The sequence below is a fragment of the Canis aureus genome, chromosome 5 (assembly GCF_053574225.1).
Source record: "Canis aureus isolate CA01 chromosome 5, VMU_Caureus_v.1.0, whole genome shotgun sequence".
Taxonomy (NCBI): domain Eukaryota; kingdom Metazoa; phylum Chordata; class Mammalia; order Carnivora; family Canidae; genus Canis; species Canis aureus.
Genome location: NC_135615.1, coordinates 60239073 through 60264126, shown reverse-complemented (window position 1 = coordinate 60264126; position 25054 = coordinate 60239073). Strand labels below are relative to the sequence as shown.

Below are 25054 nucleotides of genomic sequence, written 5' to 3'. Positions count from 1 at the left end.
GATCCCGGGTCTCCAGGATCGCACCCTGGGCCAAAGGCAGGCGCTAACCTGCTGCGCCACCCAGGGATCCCTAATCGGTATTTTAGATAGGAATATTTTCAGCTGCTAGTAACAGAATACCAGTTTCAGCGGCTTGAGTAAGGATACATTTTTCTCACCTAACAAGAAGTCTGTGAGTATGGAGAGTGTGGGCCTTCATTCAGTGATTCTGTGGTGCCATCAGCGACCCAGTGCCTCTCTGTCCTGGTACACTACCATCCTTAGTGCATCACCTGCTTCAGGCTCACAGGATGACTGCTGTAGCTCTGTGCATCCTGTTTATATTGGGGGGAGTCGAGGGGGCTTGAAAGGCCATGCCAGGCTCTTCATTTTCTCTTTATAGGAAGGGCAGAAGCTGTCCCCAAAATGTACTCCAGACTTGTACTTCATCTCATAGGCTAGAACCAGAGTTTACCACTACTCCCACCTGCACTGGAAGCTGCAGAAGGGTATATTCAGTATCACGAAGAGGTCAGCTCATAAAGGCCTATTGTTAAATTTTTAGGAAGTTTGGAGTCTAGCTGATTCTCCTTGGGATAGTTTGAAATCTGCCATGGTGGGAGTCTTTACATCACAGAAACCAGCAAACGCTACACATCATGTCCCTTCCGCAAGCCCGTTGTTAAACATTTATCAACACACCATTAGGTATCTTTAACTCCATATGTTGGACTGAAAGGTGGCAGGGATTGGAGGTAAGAAGTAGCGATTTGAAATGGTCATTGGTTAGCCAGCTAGCAACATCTGTCAAGCTCAGTAAACTGTTTAAAGCTTTTAAGAGCAGTGATTTCAAAAATAAGAGCTGAGGAGGACCTTCTGAGGTTGTCTAGAACACCTTCATTCAACTGATGGGAACCTGAGGCTCTAAGAGAAAGTGCCCTGCCCTAGATCCCAAAGACAGGGAGTGGAGTGGCCCTTCTGGAACCCAGGTGTCCTGACAGCTCAGCATTCATTTTTTAGAATTTGAGGACTTCATCTCACCTTTCTGCCTCCTGCCCCACTCCTGTCTACCTACTCTCAGGGCTTGTGCACACAAATATTCCTTTTGCCAGCTTTGGTGGTGCCAGGAAGTTTTGCTTCTGTCTTCTTGTTGGTTCACCAGAAAACCTGCCTGCTTTAAACTCCTTTTTGTTTGTTTTAGAGAATACAACATTGCATTTTTTTCAATGCAGAAACTTAAAGAATTTCCTTTAGTACAGTATTAACTTATGTAGTACAAACTTAAGACTACACCTAATAAGACATACCTAATCTTGACCCATATTTGTTTATAGTAGGGATTGAAGCTTAACTAAAGATTAACTTTAGTCTTTCTTTAAAAAAAGTCTAATAAACTTTTTCATATGTTTGTGTCGCACTCTCCCCATAGATGGTAAACTCTTTGGAGACAGGATTTATGGACTGCCCTGTTGTCAGCCCTGTGGGGATAGACCTGCACACAGCTATGCATGTAGCAGGCACTTAGCATACGTTTGCTCAATGAATCAGTGGTTGCCCAACTTAGACAAGCTTCATATCTTCAGATAGAGAAAGTTAATCTGCAGCTGTTCTCTTAGTGTGGGCTTTGCATTGGAAATGTTTGAATTGTAACCCTTTACGCTCCGATCCCTCAGCTCTCTGATATGACTGATGGAAATAGGAAGCCCATAACTAACAGCTTTACTGGTGTGAAGATAGGGAGGGAGAGAATGGGGTGGAGATGGGGCTTGAGATTGATCCGAATATTGGAAAGATGTGCATTTCTAGGAATAGTCATTGAGATATCCTTATAGCCTGTCTAGCCTCCCATTATTTTTGAGTTGGATCTCATGCCTGCTCCATTCTTGTGTATTCATGAGAAGAGAGTTTTGTTCTAATGAAACCCCTAAATTCATCGTTTTGAGAAAATCTTAGTAAGAAAGCGACTTCTCATAGCTTTTTAAAAGACAAGTATATGTTTGTAGAATTTTTTTTTCTTTACATGACTAAATGCTGTTCTTAATCATAATTCTACATGTTTGTTTACCTACAGCCAAGTTATATCAGTGATGTGGGACTCCCAGGTCGAAGTTCACTGGATAGCATTGAGATGGCCTACGCCCGGCAGGTGAGCATGCTCTCAGAGAGGATTGAACCCAGGAAAATCTATGTGAGTGCCCTGAGGAGTAAAAGAGAACCAAGACTTCATGTGAAAGTCAGACCTTGAAAACAAGCTGGATTTTCATTGAGAGGACTGGTTAATATTTTACCACGTAGGTCACCGGAGAATTCCATCAAATTGGGTAATAGAATGACTCATATTTGACTTAGGGAAATGGAAATCTCCCCTTTACACTGACCAAGACATTTCATTTTCCATTTGGCAGTAGCCCGTGTACAGTAAAGCCTCGAGTAATTGCACTGCTTAGCAAATGGAGTTCTCTATTAACTGAATTACTTGGTAGGCTGTTGGTGTTATCAGAAATCTTTTTTCACCTCTTGTTGTTGATAGAAATTTTCTAAATGTTTTTCTGCCTTGGTAAGCATAATGTACTTACCACTCTCTGATACTGTCCCGGAGAAGCTAATGATATTTTGGGGGTTGTGGTTCTGGTTACATGTCATGGGTATGCAGTAGCACGGAGATGAATTGAGATACTCTGTGGTGAGCACAGGGGCTGTTGGACTGCAACTGCCCTGAGGGGACAATACAAACATGGAATTGACTTTTGGAGTAAAACAGTTCTGGCTGCTTGTGTGTTTTATTATAATTTGCTGCTTTTCCGCACAAAATAATATCAAGAGGGGAAAAGTCTTGTTTCTAGAATTGAGGGTTGTGGGCTTCTGTCCCTCTTGTACCCCTTGTTGAGAAAAATTTTCTAAATGCCTTTTTTTTTTTTAAGTCTCCTTTCAACTCCCTTGTGTTTTACTAGTGGCCTTCATTTATTTTCTCCTCCAAGTTTTAGATTTCTCTCTCCCCATTACATCTCCATCCTTTACATTTCACCTTCGTTATGTGGCTGACTCCTCCCATTGCCGCAGCCACCACCAGAGTTCAGGCCTAATGCAACGACAAGCTTGTGAATAAAGAAACTGTCTCTTCTGTATCTGTGAAATTAAGACTCCATGAAACTAATTTAGTTTCTAGATTCGGACACTATGTCATATATCTGTTTACAGGGCTGTCCCCTGCAGTGGAGAGAGAATCTTTATGTCCTGTGTTGTACAAAGTAAAATACTTTGCAAAGGGAAGGCCCATAAGAAATGCACATTAGTGAATAAACACCAGCTTGTAGTTTTAAGACCATTTTATTTCATCTTTGTAACGTCCCTGGAGGCTATGTGATAGATATATAAAGTAGAGGGAAGTAAGGTTCAGCAGGGTCCAAATTTGTCTAACCTTACTACCTTGTTCAGTGTTTTGGTAAGACAAAACTTACCATTACTTTAGCTATTTTAAATAAATCATTTACTTTAGCTATTTTAAAATAAAAATCAAAGTAATAAGTGATTTTTCCATAACTTAAAACATCACATAGTTCCCTTTCCTTAAAATTTTCCTAAGGAGCAGGGATTCTTTCCTGGAGAAATGGATACTCCAGACAATGCAGCAATGGCTCTTCTAACCCATGTGGAGGGCTGTAGCCTGACACTCCTTACTCAGTTCACCAGCTGTGGCTTGGGGCCATTCAGCTCTTTTGCCAGGAGGATTACCAGATTCTGCCTCTGGTTCTTAGGAAGCAGCAGCGGAAATCTTCCCATTGTCCCATCTTTCCCTTTGGTCCTTGCTTGCTGGGACGGAGGGTATGCTGGGCAGAGAGGTGCAGAAATGCCTGTGGCCCTCCTCTACCAGGGCCACTCTCTTTCTATTCTTCAGCTGTTAGGAAGATGGGGCAGCAGTTATCTTTGGTGTATTGATACTGCCACCCAAATTTCAAAGGCACATCTGGGAAGCTGGCCAGAAGCTTTGCCCTCTAGGCAGGATGGATGGCTCAGCCACACTGAAGAAGGAAATGTTGGCTGAAGCTGCTGCTGACCATTGAGCAGAAGAAGCTGGCTTCAGAACGTCGTCAAGAGGTTTTAAAAAGAAGAGGAGAAAAAAATTGTGCCACTTTTTTTTGCTTTTCTTTTCAGATTTATATCTATAATGAGAAGATTGTAAATGGGCACCTGCAGCCTAACCTCGTCGAACTCTGTGCTTCGGTTGCGGAGCTGGATGATAAGGTAGTGCTCGGAGCTAACCCAAGGAGAAATGTGCCCTCAGATGGGATTAGCAGCTTGCTGACTGGGCAGAAATGTGCTCAAGAGACACCCTGCCCTGTGGAATAAAATGTTACTGTACTTCAGAGTTTTATTTTAAATAACATTGAGGTTTTTTTTTGTTTTGTTTTGTTTTTATGGTGATGCCACATACATGTATTTTTAATGCATCTTCAGAAGGCCCAGCCAGGATCAATTAATGGTCACAGGAGGTCTCCTTGAGCTGTATTGCTTTGAAGTCCTGTCAGGCCTCAACCCTTCCCTCACCAGTTTTCCTCCTTAGATAGACTAATGGACTCTTTTACAAGAGCTGAATTATAAAGGTGATGTTTTCACATCAGGGAGCCCCTTGAACTTGACTCAGGTGTGATCTATAGAAGCATTCTTTGTATGCTGCTGGTCCCCTTCCTCTGTGACTCCTCATTTTTATTTCTTAATCCTATTCCTCAGTTCTTACCCATGGCCAGTTTTCTCCCCCTAGGGGAAAGAAAGTGGATGCGTGGATTGGTAAATGACCAGGAGGAATGGAAAAAACAGAGCAGGATGGAAGCAAATACTCATATACAGATGGTGATGATGATGATTTTAGTCCTTAAAGATGCATCCAGCTTTTTTTAAAAAATAGTGAAATATAAGGCAATGCAAGTGAATCCAAAGAAGAAAGTTAAGAATCCACCTACCATCTCACCACTTAGAAAGAGTCACATTTGGGGATTTTCTACAGTTTTAATTTCTGAGGGAGACGGTGAGAACAGGATTTTCTCTCTTCCTTTGGAAAAAGTAAACCTGCTTTTCTCCAATCAGTGCTATCTCCCAAGGATTCTTAACTTTAGAATATTGCAAAGTGTTCAGGGGATCCATTTTTAAGGGGGAGATTTACAGCTAGAAGGATTCTGGGGAGAGTGAGTCCCATCTGTGTGGTGGTAACACGAAGGAGAGAATGCCTGTTCTTTTCCTGGGAGGCTGTCATGGAGGCGTCTTTTAAAGGGAATGAGTGGGAAGGAAAATGGGAGGTTGCGACACTCACAAAATGGGGTAAGAGCAGTGGCCCTTGGAGAATTTTTGGGAGGACAAAACCTTTATTATTTAGGTTAAACTCTTTATTTTAAGCCTTAAGAAACTCACATGACCTTGTAAGGATTGAAATGCAGCTACTTCAGTTTAAACTCCTAGAGCTTTGGACAATTATAAATGTATTCACTTTCTCATAAGGGATAACCCACTGAGATTCAGTGTTTCTTTTACTATTCTGTGGTCTTAATTATGTGGGTGGTTATGTCAGACCTGGAATAGTAATTGATCTGAAAACCAGCTTGGGGCAGGAGGGTGCTCATCAGCAACTGGCACGGCAGAGGTGCATCTTCTGTACTGAGCTTAAGCCTGAAGGCCTTAGACAGAAGACATTAAACTTCTTCCTCTACCTTACCTTCTCTGCCTTTGAGATCAGAGCTACGAAGAGCCAGACCATTTCTCTAGCCCTGCAGCATTGTCACGCACAGTCTCATTTATGTGCAGAACATCTCTGACATGTGGACCATGGTAAAACAAATGACAGATGTGTTGTTGGTACCAGCGACTGATGCCCTGAAGAGCCGCAGCAGCGTGGAAGTGCGCATGGAGTTTGTCAGGCAGGCCTTGGCATACCTCGAGCAGAGGTAAGGCAGCCCTGGCACAGTGGGGCTGGCTTCAGAATCCCTAGAAGTCAGCTGTTTCTCAAGTGTTCAGTAGTTCTGTGTCTAAGTGCTCCATAGTACAGGGTTGAGTAAGGCTGAGAGATCCCATCCTGTTTTCAGAAACATTTCTTTACTAGGACTGTTTCTGCAACAATAAAAAATCATGGCTAGTGGGAGCACTGTTAGACTTTTCATTTTCTCTTTCTCCTCTCTCTGTCCCTTAGTATGGAGACATCATAATTATTAGGCCATTGCCTTAGGTCACGATCCGGTTTCCTAGTGAGGTTTAGGCATGAGTCCTTAGGCTTTGTCTTCTTTCAGCATTTTAATCTTTACATCTGGCAATATTACCATTTTCAAGCCTTAGGAAGAGTCCTTGACCCTTTATTTTCCTTCTGGCTCTATTCCATTAATCCCTATGTGTCTGGATCCTTCCCAGCTGCTAATGCCTGTAGTTGGTGCTGGGAGGCTTTGCCACCTCCTCCCTAACTGGAGTTCGGTCACTGAGGGGGTTGTTGTTGTGCCCTTCTGTCCTAACTATTGTCCCCTTCGTTGGTAGGACCTGTGCCATTCATTCCTCCCTGTAGACATTCCTTCTAGCTCTGAATTTGCCAGCAGGAGTTGTCCCAAATGTGCAACAGACTCTTTATTTCAGAGGCAGGGTGCTGGGCTCCCGTCTGCTAGGTGGAAAAGAGAAAGCAGAGTTGAATACACTTGTTCAATTACACCTCTTTCCAATGAGCCCATGTGGCTGCTAGTGCCCATGTAGTGTGGTTGCCCTTTATCAACATAATAATACTGTGTTAGAAAGTTAGAAAATTCATAAGATTTCCTTGTGAATTAACTGAGGTAATTTAGACTCTGTACCTCAGAGAATAGGTACTTTTATACTGAATACTGTAATAATTATACAATCATTATACATGAGATGAACACCATCAGACATAATCTCACTAGCCTACATTCCCTGGTTAAGAAAAATCTAGAACTCCAAATTTTTCTTGTCTTTATTCTTTTTTTGCATAGGCACAAAAAAGTTCATAAAATATTTTATTAGACTTTTTCTAAATTTTTGTAATGTTAAGTTTTGGGTATATTGATCTGCAGCCATAAAGATCCTAACGTATATTGTAGTATTGCTACACGCAGCAAAAGAGTCAAAATTTTTTTACAATATATAAAAACCTTTAAGTATGACTGCTCATGACTATTTTTTCTTTAGTAAACCTACTCTTTAACATTGGTGCTTGACTTCACCAGTGGTACTAAGCATTCCTTAGTTTTATATCTGGTAAGCCATTCCATGTCTTTTATTATTCTTTTCATTTCACTTATTTTATTTATTTGTCTTAAAAAAAATTTTCCCCCTTAATTCCTTTGGCAGCACTTAGAGCTACTTGGGAGTTTCCTGTCCATATTTATTGTAACTTTATTGTCCTTTCATTCTAGTGGTGTCACTCCCTGGTGGCATGCTTTTTAAGAATTGTCATCTTTTGATGAAGGGATTATTTCAGGATAATTATACTCACTTTTTCTTTTTTCTTTTTTCTTTTTTTTTTTTTAAGAAGAGATTGTTGGCGGGGGAATGGGGTCAGAGGGAGAAGGAGAGAGAGTCCCAAGCAGGCTTCACACTCAGTGCAGAGTGTGGAGCCTGATGCAGAGCTTGATCCCACAACCCTGAGATCATGACCTAAGCCAAAACCAAGAGTCAGATGCTTAACTGACTGAGTCACCCAACACCCCAATTGTACTCACTCTTAAAGTATTTTTGCCGATGCAGATCCATAGACAACATAGTAGAGTAAACAGAGACGTAAATGCTTTTTGCATATAAAGCTGAAAATACAGGGTTGGTTGATCTGTTCCCTGCTACATTTCAGATTCAAAACAGGATACATATTTTTTAAGTCCTGAAGGGATTCCAGCTGCTTCTTCAATTTAGGCCTGAGCACACGAGTTGTCTTAATTCAAGCTGAAAGAGACTGTAGTGGGCATGTTTGTCCTGGCTGCTATGGGACTCAGTTCTCTAATCTCTTTTCCAACCTCTGCTTTTAAATACTCTCACTGATGGGGGACTTACTATATTTGTTAATTGAATTTTGTTTATTTTTCACTACAAAAATACTACATGCTCATTATAGAAATGTGGGGGAAATGCCAAAAGACCTGACAAAAAGGGAAGAGGTCTCCTGTACCACATCCAGAGGCTCCTGTACCTTTTCAATTTCCTTTTCCCCTGTTTTTGATATATGAATATTTTTTTGTTTTTTACAGTTATGATCCAAATGTGTACAGTATGTGGTTTTTGTAGTTTGCTTTTTAAATTCTTTGTCAGTATCATTTATGTAACATTCCATTGAGTCTATTTTTTTTTAATTGACTTTTAGATGTTTCTCTCTCTCTCACACTCTCTCATTCTGTTATTTTATTTAATCTGGTGTCGACTATCTTTGTGCATATGGGGCACCTGACTTTTTTGAGTCATCCTGTTTTGCTTTGGATAAGAAACATATTTAGAAAGTTATTATATTAACCCCATGTTTGGATATCTTTAACTAGAACCATTTCATCTTACTATGGAAATACTTTAAAAACACTACAGAATTTTAAGGATTTTTTGCAGAGTTTTAAGAAGCATACTAGCAAATAAGTGAAGAGGGAATGATAGAAAATCATTGGCAGCCATCAGTTTTGATAATTGGTTCAGCAAGGGCACCAATGGAAACAAATTGAGAAGATTATTAATGAACAGGATATCCACATGACTTCCAAGTATTAGCCCACAGGGTACTTACCAGTTTCAAAGGGAAAAGTACTTTTACAGTAGTGAAATCTGGTGAACGACACTTTTAACAAGGTGATCATCCAAATATTACCTGCCTTGTGGTGGGGCTCCATGGGTAGTACCAGCATCAGCTGTGTGGGATACTTGGCAAAAAAGTTGAACATAAATCAGATCACGAGGAAACTGTCCAGCTTGTGGGACATGCTAACAGCTAGCATGGATTCTTTCTAAAAGGTCAGTGTTGTGAAAAATGGTGGTAGAATTACTCTGGATTAAAGGGACTAAAAGTGGCATGATAGCTAAGTGCCATGCATTTATTTCCTTGCTTGGATCCTGAAAGTGAAGGCAGACACATAAGCTATAAAGGACATTGGGAAATTGGAACGTGGGTTATATTTTAGATAATAACAATATATTAATGTTCAGTTTCTTGGTATCATAATGGTGTTGAGGTTGGATAGGAAAATGTCCTAGTTCTTTGGACATGCATAGTGCTGTCTTTATAGATAGATGAGGTATTTCTGTATTTTTGCAGAAGGATGTTTTTGGTTGTGTTTTTTTGTTTTTGTTTTGCGGATTTCAAATGGTTCAGGAAAAAAGTGGATGTATATGTATATGTGTGTATACATATCTACTTAGAGAAAAAACATGTACACAAATGTTCACAACTGATGAACCTAGGTAAAGGGTATAAGACCATTCATTGGGCTATTTTAATTTTCTGTAGGTCTGAAATTTTTCAAAATAAAAAGTTTAAAAAGAATCCACCAAAGCACTCAGCTGTGAGCTGAAGCAGTCTGTACATTAGGCCTTAATACAGTGGAAGTCCACAATTATGTCCCTCTAGGGATTCTTTTGTGTATCCATAGCAATGAGAAATCTTTATAATGGTGTGCTCCCCACTGAATAAATGATGTAGTTTGTTTGAATAAGCATGCACGGTTTCCTCTTCCATGTGAAGTTGGAAGTCTAGGCTCTGCCCTATGGAGTTCACAGTCTAATGATATGGATGTGGATATAGATATGTGTATGTGTTTTCAACCTTTTTTTTTCCTTTTCAATTTTTCCAGTTACAAGAATTACACCCTTGTGACTGTCTTTGGAAACTTGCATCAGGCCCAGCTAGGTGGGGTGCCTGGGACTTACCAGTTGGTTCGAAGTTTCTTGAACATCAAACTTCCAGCTCCCTTGCCTGGGCTTCAGGTACTGGCATCTTTCTCTGTGTGATGAGTTACACGCCTGCAGCAGTCTCTCTCAGATGGGCATTTGCAGTTAAAATGAGGGAATGTCTGCAAACTGCTATATGGAAAAGAGATCAGAGTGTGGGGCTAGGGGAGAGAGTGGGGGACCTCAAAGGGCTAGTATTGAGCTGGTGGTTGCTGCTCAGCTCAGAGTCGGGGAAGGTCCGGGGGAGGATGTCATTGGGTTCTTGATGATTTTGATGTGGATGTGACAGGCAGAATTGGGGATGACTCTTGAGAGATTGTTGGCTGTAACATCTGGAAGATTGGAGTTATAGTTCCCAGAATGTGACTGTTTTTAGCTCATAGTCTAGTGTGAATTATCTTACACTTTTTTATACCATGAGCAAAGGAGGTGAGGTTCACGCTGCACTCAAAGAATAGGGGTTCACCTGCCAGAGGTCTTAGAAAAGGGTATTTCAGGCAGAGGGAACAGCATGAATACATGCTTGGAGGCAGGAAAGAGTATCTAGCAGATCGGGTGTGTGGTAGGGCTTGGCAAACACGAGGCCAGCAGGTGAAGGCCTGAAGTACCAGGCTGAGCATTCTGGATGTAAAGAGCTCAAAGGTGTTTAAATGGAGAAGTGACACAATGAGATCTGGTTTTAGAAAGGGTCTTGTGGAGGGAGGGGTTGAGGGACCATGCAAGGAAGTCTCAGGGCCACCTCTCCGGAGGAGCTGGGGAGAAGCAGAGAGAAAAGTAATCACAGGCTGCTGTGCAGATGATGACAATACCAGTTTGAGGATAGATAAACTCTAGTATAGGAAGAGTAGGAACAGGCCACCTTCTCATCTCACTGGTGTCTAGCTCCATGTACAATAATGATCTGTTACTGCTCAGTAAACATCTTTAGCCCTTGCTTCGCAGGGGTTATAAGAATGTGTGTCTGTGAATTGTCACAGAACATGAAACCCAGTTACTGGCTACTGAGATTCTATGGTGAACCCACAGGTTGGCTGTCAGTCACATGGGGCACGTAGTGCTCCCAAGGAAAAGCTCTACAGCCATACTGCATTACCTGCTTACCTGGACAAGTTACTACCATCCCTGTGCCTCAGTTTCCTTGTTTGTAAAACAGGGAAGAGGAGGCTGTTAATGGTCCCCATATAACAGGGTTGTTGTAAAGCTGAAGTGACTTAATGTGAGGAGAGGTGAGTGCATCAGAAATCCACCACTTAGCTTTGTTTGCCTGTTTATTTGAGCATCTTTCCTCTTCTAGGATGGAGAGGTGGAAGGCCATCCTGTGTGGGCATTAATTTATTACTGCATGCGCTGTGGGGACCTGTTTGCTGCTTCACAGGTGGTTAACCGAGCCCAGCACCAGCTGGGAGAGTTTAAAACCTGGTTCCAGGAGTACATGAACAGCAAGGACAGAAGGTATGGTGAATGAGATGGTGCATCCAGAAGAAGCCACATGGAATCAGCAGGGCGGCCCCCACTGGCATTGCCCTTTTAACCTGTGCATGGCTCAAAATAAGTTCCTGCTTGGGGAAAAAAAAAAAAAAATGAAGTTTACAAAGCAGGTAGAGCTGTCTTTAGAATAGTAGTTGAGAGCATAAAAAGAGCCCCACTCTGACACTGACATCTAGGCTTACATGTGTTTGTATTTGGGGATTTTTCTGTTCCAGTGGGAGGGACTGTGGCTGGGAGCATGATTTGACTTATTCTGTAAATCCCAGGCATATCAAGGATACTTTATAAAATGAAACTGTTGAATTCCACTTCATTTAACATTTGATGTTTTTCCAGTTGGCCCAATATGAAAATATGTTGTCACACACTTTGTAGCTCAAATGAGAAGTCAATAATTTTGAAATGTAATCATTGAAACTAAGTGAGGAGTTTTTTTGGTTTTGTTTGTTTTTAGTTCTGTTCCATTAAGGAACTGCTAAGGATTAATTTTCCTCTGGATTTTGTTAATGTAATTAGACTTAAGTTTGTATTCACTCAAACTCACTGTAAATATATGTACATGTATTTGAAAGAAAAAATGGTGCTCACTCCATTTTCTCTTATGGAGTACTAGGAATACTTTTCAAGGCAGTTTTTTTAAGGCAGTGTGAATAATGCCATGTCCAGAGATTGTCTTAAACCATAAGCCCCTGTCTTGCTTGTATTAGAGAGTTTAGAGTAGGGTTAATGGCTTAAGGTTCCCTTCCCCTAGAAGGATACCCTGAAGCAAGGATATGACTGCAGGTAGTTTATTTGGGAGGTGATCTTCCATGTACAAGAGGCTGAAACAGTTAAGGAAGGACTCACTCTTGTCTATCACTGCTTGAGGGCTGCTAGGGAGTGGGGTGGAGTATTATTAATTCTCCAGCATTTCTGATCTACCCCTGAAGGCCTCGACTGGAGGAAACCAGCAGACAGAGAGATGCAGGTGCTGGTAGCTGCAGTAAAGTGGTTGTACCCAGGGGAGCAGTATGCTTGCAGACAGTGTCTGTGAAGGAAGCCTTCATAACTGTGTTACATGGTTGGGACCTGGGGTTCTTTCCAGTACCCTTGAGGGTCTTTAGTATATGTGTGGATCTTTCTGTTCCCTTGTGTCTTTAGGTTGTCCCCAGCCACAGAAAACAAGCTCCGACTGCATTACCGCAGGGCCCTCAGGAACAATACAGACCCCTACAAGCGGGCCGTGTACTGTATCATTGGCAGATGTGACATCACTGACAACCAGAGTGAAGTGGCTGACAAAACCGAGGACTACCTGTGGCTGAAGGCAGGCACTGCTTCCCTTGCCCGAGCAGAGCATTAGCCCCCTCCGTCTGCTTGTGCCCTGCACACAGATCGCACCTGCTTAATGTGCAATGCCAGCAGGGTGCTAGGGCTAATAGATTTCCTGTCTCCTGACCCCATTGTTTGTTATGTAATTCCTCAGCAGTCACCACAGCCATTAGCACAGCCTCCAGCAGCCACAGCTTTGCATGCCTGTCTCAGGAAGTCATTTGTACCAATGCGTGTGTTTCTCTTGGGGGTTTAGTTGAACCAAGTGTGTTTCGATGATGATGGCACCAGCTCCCCACAAGACAGACTCACTCTTTCACAGTTCCAGAAACAGTTGTTGGAAGACTATGGTAAGATATCCTGAACAGAACCACCCTCTCTGTCTTGTCCACCTAAGGTCACAGCTTAGCTTTCCTTTGGGAAGTTCCTTCATCACAGAGTTCATCACTGAACTCTGGATCTTCAAAACACAACACAATGAAACAGTGATTTTAAATTCAAGTAGAGGCCATGTGAGCTTCAGCAATGTATATAACTAATACACTGTACTATCCAGTAAGCTCTTTTCCCTAGTTCTTTGAACTGCTCTGGTAGACATTGAACTGCTCAGGGAGAGACATTGAGAGTACTTGGCTATTACTTCCTTGTGGTAAGATACTGTATCTGAGCACAGATGAGGGGGAAAAAGCTTCCCCTCCTCCCTGTTGAAGAATTCTGGGAAGAAAAGATACCAAGTAGTCAGCATTGTGGAATTCACACACCTATGAATCTGAGTGAACTGAAGCTTCTTTGAAATCTTTGTTACTCTCCTTGTTGAGTGACTCTTACCAGGGCAAAGGAAAACAGCCTTTTTAATATATCATTTTAAGGTCTTGAACTCCATTTCTCTCCCACCTCGTGCAAGCAGCACAACTCCCCTTGCCAGTTGTGTCATGGGGCCTGGAGGAGGTGGTAGAGCCAGGTCATACTTCTCATGGCAGCCCACCGTGTCATCCCACCAGCAGGGGCTTCTGCCCGGGGTCAGGGCAGCTGCTAATGGTCGGCTGTGTCTCCTGTTCCCCAGGTGAGTCTCACTTCACAGTGAACCAGCAGCCCTTCCTGTACTTCCAAGTCCTCTTCCTGACGGCACAGTTCGAGGCTGCCATTGCTTTCCTCTTCCGCATGGAGCGGCTGCGCTGCCATGCTGTCCATGTGGCACTGGTGCTCTTTGAGCTGAAGCTGCTTTTAAAATCCTCGGGACAGAGTGCTCAGCTCCGTGAGTATTTGTCGGCAGTGGCATCCCCATAACACACTCCCCGTCTGGCGGCAGCAGACACATAACTACCACTGGCAGGGATTTGGACAAGTGGTATAGATCGTTTTAGAGCGTTGTAGACAGCACTGTGTAGAGTACCAGCCCTGTGGCCCGTCAGTCAGACTGCCTGGAGAGTGGAGCAGAAGATGCAGTCTCTATAGAGTCATGAGTCATGTTCCTATTAGAGTCCTCACTGGCAACCCCAGCAGCCACCTTCTGCAAATGCCCGCCTGGGGTGGGAGAGTCAGAAGAGGGGCAGGAGATAAATGCGAATGAATGCCTGCAGTTTCCTTAGCAATGCAGCAGAATTGCCCCAGAGCACATGCCATAGTTGTCAGTTGTCTTCATCTTTTCATTCAGAGACCAGCATCCTAGTAATTTACTGCAAAATGCTGTTTCCTCCACTCTACTTGGAAAGAAATTGAGGATAGGGTAGTGAAGCTGACATTGGCAAATGTTGGCCAGGCTGCAGGAGTAGATACTGCTGGGTCTTTGGATTCAGCTCCCATGGTTCTGGTTTCCTGGGTCAGAGGGGCAGTGTGGTTGTGACCACTCCTGTCCCCCATGGTGCAGTCAGCCATGAGCCTGGTGACCCACCCTGCGTACGGCGGCTGAACTTTGTGCGGCTCCTCATGCTCTACACCCGGAAGTTTGAGTCTACAGACCCGAGGGAGGCGCTCCAGTATTTTTACTTCCTCAGGTAAAACTCACTTTTGACCGTTTTCTTAAGCTGGTTTTGATTTCTGCCATCCTGAGGACTATTAGAGACCTCAAGCCCATGCCAGAAACCGTGTTGCTTTTTGTCCCCTTCCAGGGATGAAAAAGATAGTCAAGGAGAAAACATGTTTCTGCGCTGTGTGAGTGAGCTCGTGATAGAAAGTCGAGAGGTATGTCAGTCCCTCTTCTTTCCCACCCATGATTTGCAGTGCACATATCCATGCTAACATGATATTTCTGGTCACTCCAACATGGCTGTGGTGGATATAGCCCAGGGAGGTTTCAGTTCTCTGGTTTCTTGGCTTCTGATCCTGAAAATACTGTGTCAGTCTTACTGCTTTCCTGGTTTATGTAAAATTCCTCCTGCCTCCCCTACTTTCTTGCCCTCCTTCATCTTCAGAGAATTGTGGCTTATGTGTATATCCTTGTCCAGTAAATGGAGTAAACTTTTTTTGTCTCCACAGTTCGATATGATTCTTGGCAAACTAGAGAATGATGGAAGTAGAAAGGTGAGTTAAATGTGCCCCTGGTGATGTGTTAGTTTGCAGTGGGGGATGTATAAACTGTCCAAAGAGTGTAGTTAAGACTTTAGGATTCAAGGTGACAAAGATGCAGATCTGAGTGAAATGGCTTAGTTTAACAAACAAAGGATGAAAATCACAGGCCACAGTTGATGCCCTTTATTTTAACACACATTTACATTTCTCTTTAACATATGTAAATTTATGATGAGTTTGGTTTTGGTAATCTCTACACCCAGCAATGTAGGGCTCAAACTCACGAGCCCAAAATTAAGAGTGACCCGGAGATCAAGAATCACACATTCTTCTGACTGAGCCCACCAGGTGCCTGATTAGATAGCTTTTTTATTATGTCCAGAGGACTCCCATCTGTTCATGCCTGCCATATTTTGAGTTGAGAAGGCTACCTTTCTGTCATTCTTGGCTCAAAAAATATGCAAGAAAAGAAGTTGTTTCCTGCACCTACTCTCTCCAGATAGAAAAGTTAGCATTATGTTTGACCTCTTTCAGAAGGTAGTTTCTGAGGGCTCAGAACGTCACACTGTCCCTGAAGATGCAGTGGCTGTGAACCTTGGTGATTCCCTGAGCCACATCACATGCCTACAGATGGGCAGAGGTCCAGGTGTCAGAAACGAGTCCTGACATCCCTCGGGCATTCTCCATGTGGCCTTAGGGAAGTCAACTGCCTCTCTCAGGCACTCATTTTCCTCACTGGTAAAAATATGGGTGGCTTAGACCCAGAATCTCAAGATGAGCTCACAGGGCTCACACTCTCCAGCTCAGAAGAAAGGCCAGTGACCGTACTGATGACAGTGGCCGTGCTTCTTGAGCAGTGACATTTGCCAGGCACTGTGCTGAATGCTGTACAGGTGTTTTCTAATTCAATCACCACAATGATAATCCAACAAGGTGTTTTTCAAGTGAGGAAATGGAGGCAAGAAAGGTTATTTTCTTCGGGATCTCACAGCTAGTAAGAAGGGAAACTGGAATTTGACCCAGGCCTTCTTGACCCGGAGCCCATGCCCTTCACTCTTCTCCTGTGTGCCCCTGGGGTGGCAGGAACAGGTCACCCCTACTAGGTCCAGTGCTGAGGGAGAATCAGAACAGCCAGACAGAGGTCACTCTGGCCACCCTAGCTCTTCCATGCTTCCTGTGGCTTCTCACATACTCCTGACCATTTGGTTGCTGATGAATGTGGATGGTGATTTAAAAAAAAAATTATATCCTGACACCCCTTGCCACGTATTTTTTCAGCACTGAGTTTCTTTTGCCATCTGTCTTAGAAAGCAAATCCAAAATCTTTCAGATATTTCCTCTGAGCCTCCTGATTTTTCCACCTAGTGCCTACTCATCAGCAAATGTATGATCATTGACTATTTCTCCTACCCTCTGGATCATCTTGGACAATTAGCAAGCACAGATGTCTTATTTGCTGGCTCCTCTGTGCCACCCCTGACTCTCCTTCATGTGTCGTTTCCTTGGTCCCTTTCATATGTTTAATAGGACCTTACATCTTCAAGAAAGCCAGTGTCTAGCTGATGACATATATGCATTGCCCAGGGCAAACATTTTCAGTGAAAGTAATTTTCAGATCCCAACTGCTTCTCTGTGTTTAAAGTAACATCTCTGTGCACCTCTCTTCTCCTCCCCCTTCATAATTTGTCTTGTCAGCCTGGAGTCATAGATAAGTTTACTAGTGACACAAAGCCTATTATCAACAAAGTTGCTTCCGTGGCAGAAAATAAAGGACTGTTTGAAGAAGCAGCAAAGCTCTATGACCTTGCCAAGGTAAAGTATACCCTTTTCTTTCTCCTTAATAGATGTCGGCCTTTTGGCATTCAGTACACAAACATTTTGATGACACCACTGCTACACCACTCTCCTGCTGAGGCCTTTTCTCCTAGTGCTTAGGCAGCTAATGGTCCTGTCAGGGTGAAATTCCCATTTTACAGAATTATTCCTGCCCACAAGGTATTTCTGGCCAAACAAGAGGAATGTATTGCAAGGATATCCTGCAGGCACTGAGCTCTAGTCTGACTTGGCAGCAGAATAAGCGTCCGTCACATTTTGATGGTGAAGCTTTGGGTGAAAATGCCTTCGTGCTCACCCTTCTGGTAGCCGCAGACATGCTAGTGAGCACTGTGTGTTAGGGAAGGGAGTGACAGCTAAGGCGTTTGGAGAGAACTAGAATAAGTATGTCGACATAACATATGGTGACTACTGATCATTGTGTGGCCCAAAAAAAGATTATGTTCTTTTTTTTTCTTTTTAATAAACTGAGAAAAGTAGGCCAAAAGAAGATTTATAATTCATTTTCTTGAATTTAAAGATGTTTTGATTGAGTTCTCATTAAGATGTAGGTAAATGTACAAACATTAAGCGTACAGCTTGGTGAATTTTCTGTAGGTATATATCTGTAACCATCATCCAGATCAAAGATACAGGACCATTTTTATCCATCATCTCAGAAAGTTCCCTCTTTTGGTGGTTTTCCCTTTTGCCTTTTGCTGATTATTTAATCAAGTCCTTCCTTAATTTTAAAAAAAATTGAGCAGAATGCTGACAAGGTACTGGAGCTGATGAACAGACTGCTCAGCCCTGTCGTCCCCCAGATCAGCGCACCGCAGTCCAACAAGGAGAGGCTGAAGAACATGGCGCTCTCCATTGCTGAACGGTAAGGCTGAGAGCTGGCTCCCAGGCTCTGTGGGGGCCCCATACCAGGCTGCCAGGGTGCCAGTGCCCACCAAATCCATCTTTAGCTTTACCAGTCACATCAAGTAGTTTCCCAGAAACTCCCCATCCCTGTAGCACTGTTGAGACTTCCTGTTTTCCCACATCATAACCAATACTTGATACTATCAGACTTTGAGAGTTTTGCTAGAAAGAAGGGTATGAAAGCATATCTCACATTCTAATCCTGCACATTGGGTTTAATTCTAGGCATTGTACTCATCAATATACTGTTAGCAACCGTCTCAAAGACATTTCAGAACAAAGCTAGTGATGGCTGGATGGAATTCTTAAAGGTGGTAGTGGCCAATGTTTAAGAATCTGGCTTTCTTCCTCGGTGAGATAACTGAGTTATCAGACTTTAACTGATGGAACTCCCAGGCTGAGGCAATAGTCATTACTTTTTGTGCCCTCTACAGATACTCCTAAAAAAGTGAACCAGAGAAAATTGGGTTGGAGATGCATTCCTAGAGTAGCACAGAACACTCCTTATCAAATAATCCATTTAGCAAACAGTCTCCAGTGGTGGCTGCTGGGCTTTTGGCCCATCAGAACCTTTCACCCTTCCTGTAGATTTGGATGCTTGAGATGGTAGCTGGGGCTAGAGGACCGTGGTTCATGCAAAATATTTACAGATGGAGTCATACCAAATCCACCATCAACTTCGTGGCCATTTAAAAAGAAACACTACTTTCCACACCTTAATTCACCTCATCTAGAGATTTCACGAGCTTTTTGGCTTTTTTCAAATGTTTTAAAGTTAGACATTTGTACAGAAATTCATAATTTCTGTCCCCCCTTGCTGCTTTTTTGTCTTTCAGGTATAGGGCTCAGGGAATCAGTGCAAATAAGTTTGTGGACTCCACATTCTATCTTCTGTTGGACTTGATCACCTTTTTTGACGAGTATCACAGTGGTCATATCGACAGAGCCTTTGATGTAAGTTTCAAGAGGAATGTTTGAAGTGCAAGTTAATATACGCCCTTGGAAATTCAAAGCCCATCATGGGATTCATTTAAAACAAAGGAAGTGTTACCACATTCTTCACCTGCTAAGCGAAGAAGACAAGCATGATCCTGGGAATTGAAAAGGGATTTCTGTGTTTCTCTTTTTTTCTTCTTTTTCTCCCCTATTCCTTTCCCATTAGTTTGAAAGTGGAGGTTTCTCAGAGTAACTTAAAATATCTGAATTTTATAATTGTCTCAGAAAATGAGGTCAGGAATTAAGTTAGCAAATTAGAATCAGAGCCTTTGTGTATATGAGGGAGCAGCATTTTCTCTTAAGAAGCCATTTTTAACATGTTAGATGCCAACCGTCTGTTTAAGGAGATGAAATGCCTGTGATGGTTGTATCATATGGGGCTGGTGGGGTTTTGTTTTAAACAGATAATTGATCGTTTGAAGCTCGTGCCCCTGAATCAGGAAAGTGTGGAAGAGAGAGTGGCTGCCTTCAGAAATTTCAGTGATGAAGTGAGTCCTTTTCTTCTCGCCTTATGGATTTTTTCCCCACTTCTGCTGAAAGCTTTTGTTTTAATGTAGCTGATAACATTAAGAGCCCTCACACCACTCAGACTGAGTTTTCTAAGGCGAGTCCAATTTCAGGTATCTTGGGTTGGTTTTTCTGTGAGTAAACATATCCCCATCAGATTATTGTCCAGATTCCTGATGCAGAACAGTCACTTTAGTTACTTGACATTTCCTTGGGGGAACAGATTTCTGGTTGATCCTGTGAAATCTGTTTTAATTTTGTATTGTCTACTTGTTCTAGAGGGTCTTGGTGCTTAACTCTGATTTTAAGTAATTCCCTTGAGTGTATGAAACCTGCACCATGATACACTTCCTTCCTTCCCTTCTCTGAACTATTTTGTCTTGAGAAGCAGAGCACTGACCATAGACACAGTTATCATGAGCCCATGACCCCCAGAGCCACTGTCTCTGAAAGGTTTCTAGCACATCGCCACCATCTAGCTTGTGGGTACTCATTTGAGCTGCACACTGGGATTACTAAGAAAACTTTAAAAAATCATCATGCCCAGGCCCTCCCCTACCCCGTGCCCCTGAAATTGTAGTTTCTCTGATCTGGACTGGCCCAGAACTTGTCTGCTTGTTCCCACATGCAGCTGGGGTAAAACTCTTCTCTGGAACCCTAGACACTCAGGTCCCACTGTCTGCTTCTGGGATGTCATTAATGTCATTAACAGTGTTTCCATTTGAAACTGTTAAACTCCAGAAGCAAATACCTTTTATGCAAACATGTTTCTGTTTTAGAGGAAGAAGGAAGGCCACCTTCTGCACATGTGCTGGGGAGGCTACCTGCTGTGGTACTCAAAATGTAGAACGTCTTGCCCCTTGCCCACCTGCCCTTCCTATCTGCTGTCAGTTCTACCCCAGCCACTTGCCCTTTTGTTGTTTCTCGCCTTCCATGGAATGTATTCATTGCGTTCAGGACTAAAGTGGTGCCCAGGGCGTCCCTTGTAGACAGCCCCAAGGACTCTACTAGGGCTATGCACATCTGATGGAGACAGTCTGGCAATACTAAGATAGAGGGGCTCCTGAGGACTAGAGAACTGACGTGCTGACACTGAAGTCCAGACTTGTGTCGGCAGGCACTCTGCTGGTCGATCTGCGTACATAGTGGCCAGATGGCAGCATGCTGTGGGCCACTGCCCCACTTAGGAGGGATGGCATAAAGAAAGGAGCAGAAGAGTGACCTGCCTCAGCTAGGAAGCCTGGGCTTTGCTCTCATGCTTGCCGTTTCAGTGCCACTGGCTCCTTTTGGTGACCCAGTAGCCACCTAGCTGTGGTGTGCCCAGGCCGGTTCCTCCTCCTCACTTTGTGTGTTTCCTCTGTGCAGGTCAGGCACAACCTCTCAGAAGTGCTTCTCGCCACCATGAACATCTTGTTCACACAATTTAAGAGGCTCAAGGGGACAAGTCCATCCTCGGCATCCAGGCCCCAGCGAGTCATCGAGGACCGTGACTCTGTAAGATCCCAGCGGTGGCCAGAACCATCGCTGAGAACCTCCTTTCTGGTCTGCCGTCCCGTGCCACCTCATGACCCTGCTCAAGCCCCAGATGCTCTGTTTTCTTACTGCTTAGCAGCTGGGTAAACCCTGTGTCAGGAGTCTCTCAGAAGAAGTCCAACAGTAATGGCATGGCCGTTCTTCTCAAGCTTTAAAACAAACAGATGTGAAGTCTGCAAATACCACTTTTTTTTTTAAGAGAGAGAGTACATGTGAGCTTCTGGTGGGCGGGCAGGGGCAGAAGGAGAGAGAATCTTAAGCAGGCTCCATGCGTACTGTGGAGCCCGACACAGGGTTCGATCTCACGCAGGCCTTGATCTAACCCTGAGATCATGACCTGAGCACAAACCAAGCACCCCATGCAAATAATCGCCTTTAAAAAAATCAGACAATACCAATTCTTAATGTTTCCGTAGGAATTTCCTATGCATTTTAAAATAGGAAGGTTATGGGGTGCCAGGGGAGCTCAGTCCGTTAAGCATCTGTCTTTGGCTCAGGTCATGGTCCCAGGGTCCTGAGATTGAGCCCCACATTGGGTTCCCTGCTCCGTGGGGCCTGCTTCTCCCTCTCCCTCTGGTCTTCCTCCCTGCTTGTGCTCTCTGTCTCAAATAAATAAATAAAAATATTTTTAAAAATAAGTAAATAAAAAAGGAAGATTATCTTATGAATCTCTGCTCAGCACTTTCATCAGAACCATGAGTACTTTTGGTCAACACATGAATTTGATGCAAACCCTTGTTTCTGCTCTTAGTGACCCCAGAAAGGTACCTATGGCAGGCATCATTATCCCCATTTGACAGCTGAGGAAACGGAGGCCCAGAGTCAGGAAGCAGTTTCCTTTTGTGGGCCCCTTCAGTGGAGGTGAAGGAGCCATATCTGAAAACGAAGTCATCTGACATGAAGCCAGTGCCCCTTTCTGCTGCCTGTGGGCCCTCCAGCATTGTGTGGGGCAGGCCAAGTCCAGGTAGATAGAGTCCTAGGACTCGCACAACATATGTTGTCCAGTAAATTGGACAGAAGGGCCAAGGGGTTTGACACAATTAAAAGTCCCTTTCCCTTAACTTCCCACTTAATGTTGAAATCCTGTTCTTTGTGGGCTTTCTTAGCTGTGACCCCGCAGGCACTGTCATAACCGAACTGCTGACTAGTGAGCGATGGTGGAAATGTTCACCTTCAGCAGTGTAGCTGGTGGTGCTCCAAGGGGTCCACTCAGTGGTGGGCCTATCCTTGTGTGCCCCCAAGGCAGCTACTGATCTGCCGTGCACCCTTGGACAGGCACAAGCCTGAAGCTAAATGTCAGGAGACATGCCAGCGGTGGACTCACTGTGCCTGGGCCTTGGCAGGCGAGTGTTGAAGTGGTGGACATTTCTGATGTTCCGTGTGCTGCTCACGGGCCAGAGGAGGGCTTGTACAGAGAGTAGAGCAGTGACCTGGCAGGCCCTTTTCCCACATTTGAAGGGAACTGTTCTAAGACCAGCTGAACTCACATTCTCTGTGTCTTAAGTTCTCTTTTTTTAAAAAGCACTTAGGTTTTATCACGAATAAAGCCATTCTCCTATCTTTCTCTCACTCACTACTCCTTTTTTATGATAGATAGGGATGAGTAAGATCAAGGAGAGACTTAAATGTAAAAACTACCTGCCTAAGGAGTGAGTCCCTTTGCCTGAACACCCTGAAAGTTCATTTAAAGTAGCTTCAAATCAGGCATGAAAGCCCATGTACTTTTTTTTTTTTAAGATTTTATTTATTCATAAGAGACACACAGAAAGAGAGAGGCAGAGACACAGGCAGAGGGAGAAGCAGGCTCCCTGTGGGGAGCCCGAAGTGGGACTCGATCCCGGGACTCCAGGATCACACCCTGAGCTGAAGGCAGATGCTCAACTGCTGAGCCACCCAGGCATCCCACCCATGTACTTTAATACAGTTTTAAAGAAAATCTAATGGGCATTTTCATCATAAATTAAAAATTTCTTTTGGTTTGGACAGTCATTAGGACATATACTTGCCAGTTTATTTCACATATCAGGTAAAAAAAAAAAATTGGCTTTCAGTTTTCTTTTTGAATAGTTCTTAGGAAGCCTAGTAAGTGACCCTTGGATCTTCCTTAAAAGTTGTTACTGGTCTAAGAGATGTTTGTAGACTCTCCCTTTCTACTCCAGATACAGTTTCCTTCCTAGCTGCTATAAGCACCCAACACATCTCAAAATAGGGCAACCTGAAGCTATTCTTGTAAGTTTCTTTATTCCATGTTTAGTGATTTATCACCTGGAAGACACTGTGAAGGTTGTCCCGTTTTCATTTTTGTTTTTGTTTTCCTGTTACTGAAATCACCTGAGTTAAAATCTTTTTTCCTCCCAGAACAAGCTAGGAATTTCATAACTACTACTACCTAGGAAAAGAGGGCCCAGCACTTATGTCAGAAGGGAAGAAATGGGAGGAGTAAAAGAAAGGAAAAGGGAAGAAAAGAAGCAGGAGAGGAAGAGAGCTGGAATGGGATTGGCTGCCTTTGTGGGGGCCTGAGAACTTCAGACCGCCACAGAGCCAGGTGAACAGAAACCAGCCAGGAGAGAGAGAGAGACAGAGAGAGACAGAGATGTAGAGTTGGCTGCCTGAAGCACAGGGCTGTGTCAGAACTGATCACAGAACTGATCACAGGCGAGGCAGCTTGTCTGGCAACCTCATCTGTCTTTTGCTTAGTAGACTGGGCCCCAGTGGATGAGCTTTGCTAACTCTGCACCATGGGGGCGGCATGACAGTTGGGGGTAAGACTGTCATCCACCCACCAAAAATCTGGCCCTGACACCAAGGGGTAGAACATGGAAGATGATGGTGGTTGCTCCCAGTATAGTGTTCTCACTTGGAAGTTCATCAGTTTTCTTCTCTTCTTTCCCTTTCTCTCAGCAACTCCGAAGCCAAGCCCGAGCCCTAATCACCTTTGCTGGGATGATACCCTACCGGACGTCTGGGGACACCAATGCAAGGCTGGTGCAGATGGAGGTCCTCATGAATTAAGTGTGATGCTTTGAGGGGCTTCTGGGACTGCACGCTGTCAGTACCTCGGGCGCATGGGCCCACTGGGGTGGAGTTTCTGGTTTGTTTCTGTTGTGTTTTGTTTTGTTTTTTTGTATTATGTATTTTTGTCAGCACCAATAAATTTCTTTGATTTGTATTTCTTTTCACATTCTTTTTTTTTTCTTTTTCTTTTTTTTTTACTTTGAAATTTTTTTTAGATTTTTATTTGTGTGGGAGGAAATGTCTTTACTAGTGCTTGGGCCAGAGAATGATAGGCTTACATAGGCATCTGTGATTTGGTTAAAGTTGACCTTAAATGATTAAACATTCACCCAAAATGAGCAAGGAAATGAAGCCTTTGGGAGTTGCTTTTATTTAGATAGAGTATTCCATATGGCAGGGCCTCGGTTCTTTTCTTTTTTTTTTTTTTTTCTTTTTTTTTTCTTTTTTTCTTTTTTTTTTTTTACATTTTCATTTGTGAAAGCCACCCTCAGCCTTGCCCCTCTCTTCTCTTGGACGTGCCTTGGGGTCTGGATGGTCTAAGACCATCCTCCAAATCATCTGCTCTATTCCAGGATTAATTAGTTTGCTCTTCTGTTGAAATCCCACTGGAGATGAAAATAGACCTAGAAAAATAGCTTTTTTAAAAAGGAACATTATAGGTACCTCAGCTGGAATGTAAGGAAGGGCAGGCCTCTGTGTTTCTCCCTCTGTAATTGCCTGCATGGGCCTGTGCACTCCCCTCCTCCAAAACACTTCTAAGCTCAGTCTTCCTTTCTCTGGTGGTTGGTTCCTGTTGGACAACCCACCTTTCCAGCTGCTCCACTCATGACGCCCACTGGCCAGGCAAGCTCCTGGGTCATGTTCCGAGTGCTGATGTACAGAATCCAGATGCCACTGGGCATCAGCACTGAGTGCCTGGTTCCTGAGCAGAGGTTGTCCCCCATCATTGGCTCGGTTTCTCCTGCCACCAGTCCTGAAGCCCTGTACTAAACTAGAGAGGATGAGGATGATTGTTTGTTCCTGAAAGGGCCAAGTGAACTTCCGGAAATCAGGCAGCAGTCAGCCATGCTGGTTT

General features: G+C 43.6%; 1 protein-coding gene across 3 annotated transcripts in view; it reads left to right on the top strand.

The window, feature by feature from the left end:
* The window catches only part of NUP93 (nucleoporin 93), a 108963-nt gene extending 84830 nt beyond the window's left edge, over positions 1-24133 (top strand). For all 3 annotated transcript variants that reach the window (XM_077898364.1, XM_077898365.1, XM_077898366.1), the window contains 17 exons: positions 2051-2125; positions 4132-4221; positions 5773-5912; positions 9786-9918; positions 11177-11334; positions 12511-12676; positions 12938-13031; positions 13745-13936; positions 14549-14675; positions 14790-14862; positions 15157-15201; positions 16885-17001; positions 17769-17887; positions 18765-18882; positions 19329-19412; positions 20797-20925; positions 23866-24133. In XM_077898364.1, coding sequence (XP_077754490.1) covers positions 2051-2125; positions 4132-4221; positions 5773-5912; positions 9786-9918; positions 11177-11334; positions 12511-12676; positions 12938-13031; positions 13745-13936; positions 14549-14675; positions 14790-14862; positions 15157-15201; positions 16885-17001; positions 17769-17887; positions 18765-18882; positions 19329-19412; positions 20797-20925; positions 23866-23976 — 1971 coding nt within the window. In that variant the 3' untranslated portion in view covers positions 23977-24133. The remainder of the gene's footprint in view (positions 1-2050; positions 2126-4131; positions 4222-5772; positions 5913-9785; positions 9919-11176; positions 11335-12510; positions 12677-12937; positions 13032-13744; positions 13937-14548; positions 14676-14789; positions 14863-15156; positions 15202-16884; positions 17002-17768; positions 17888-18764; positions 18883-19328; positions 19413-20796; positions 20926-23865) is intronic.
* The last annotated feature ends 921 nt before the right edge of the window (positions 24134-25054 follow it).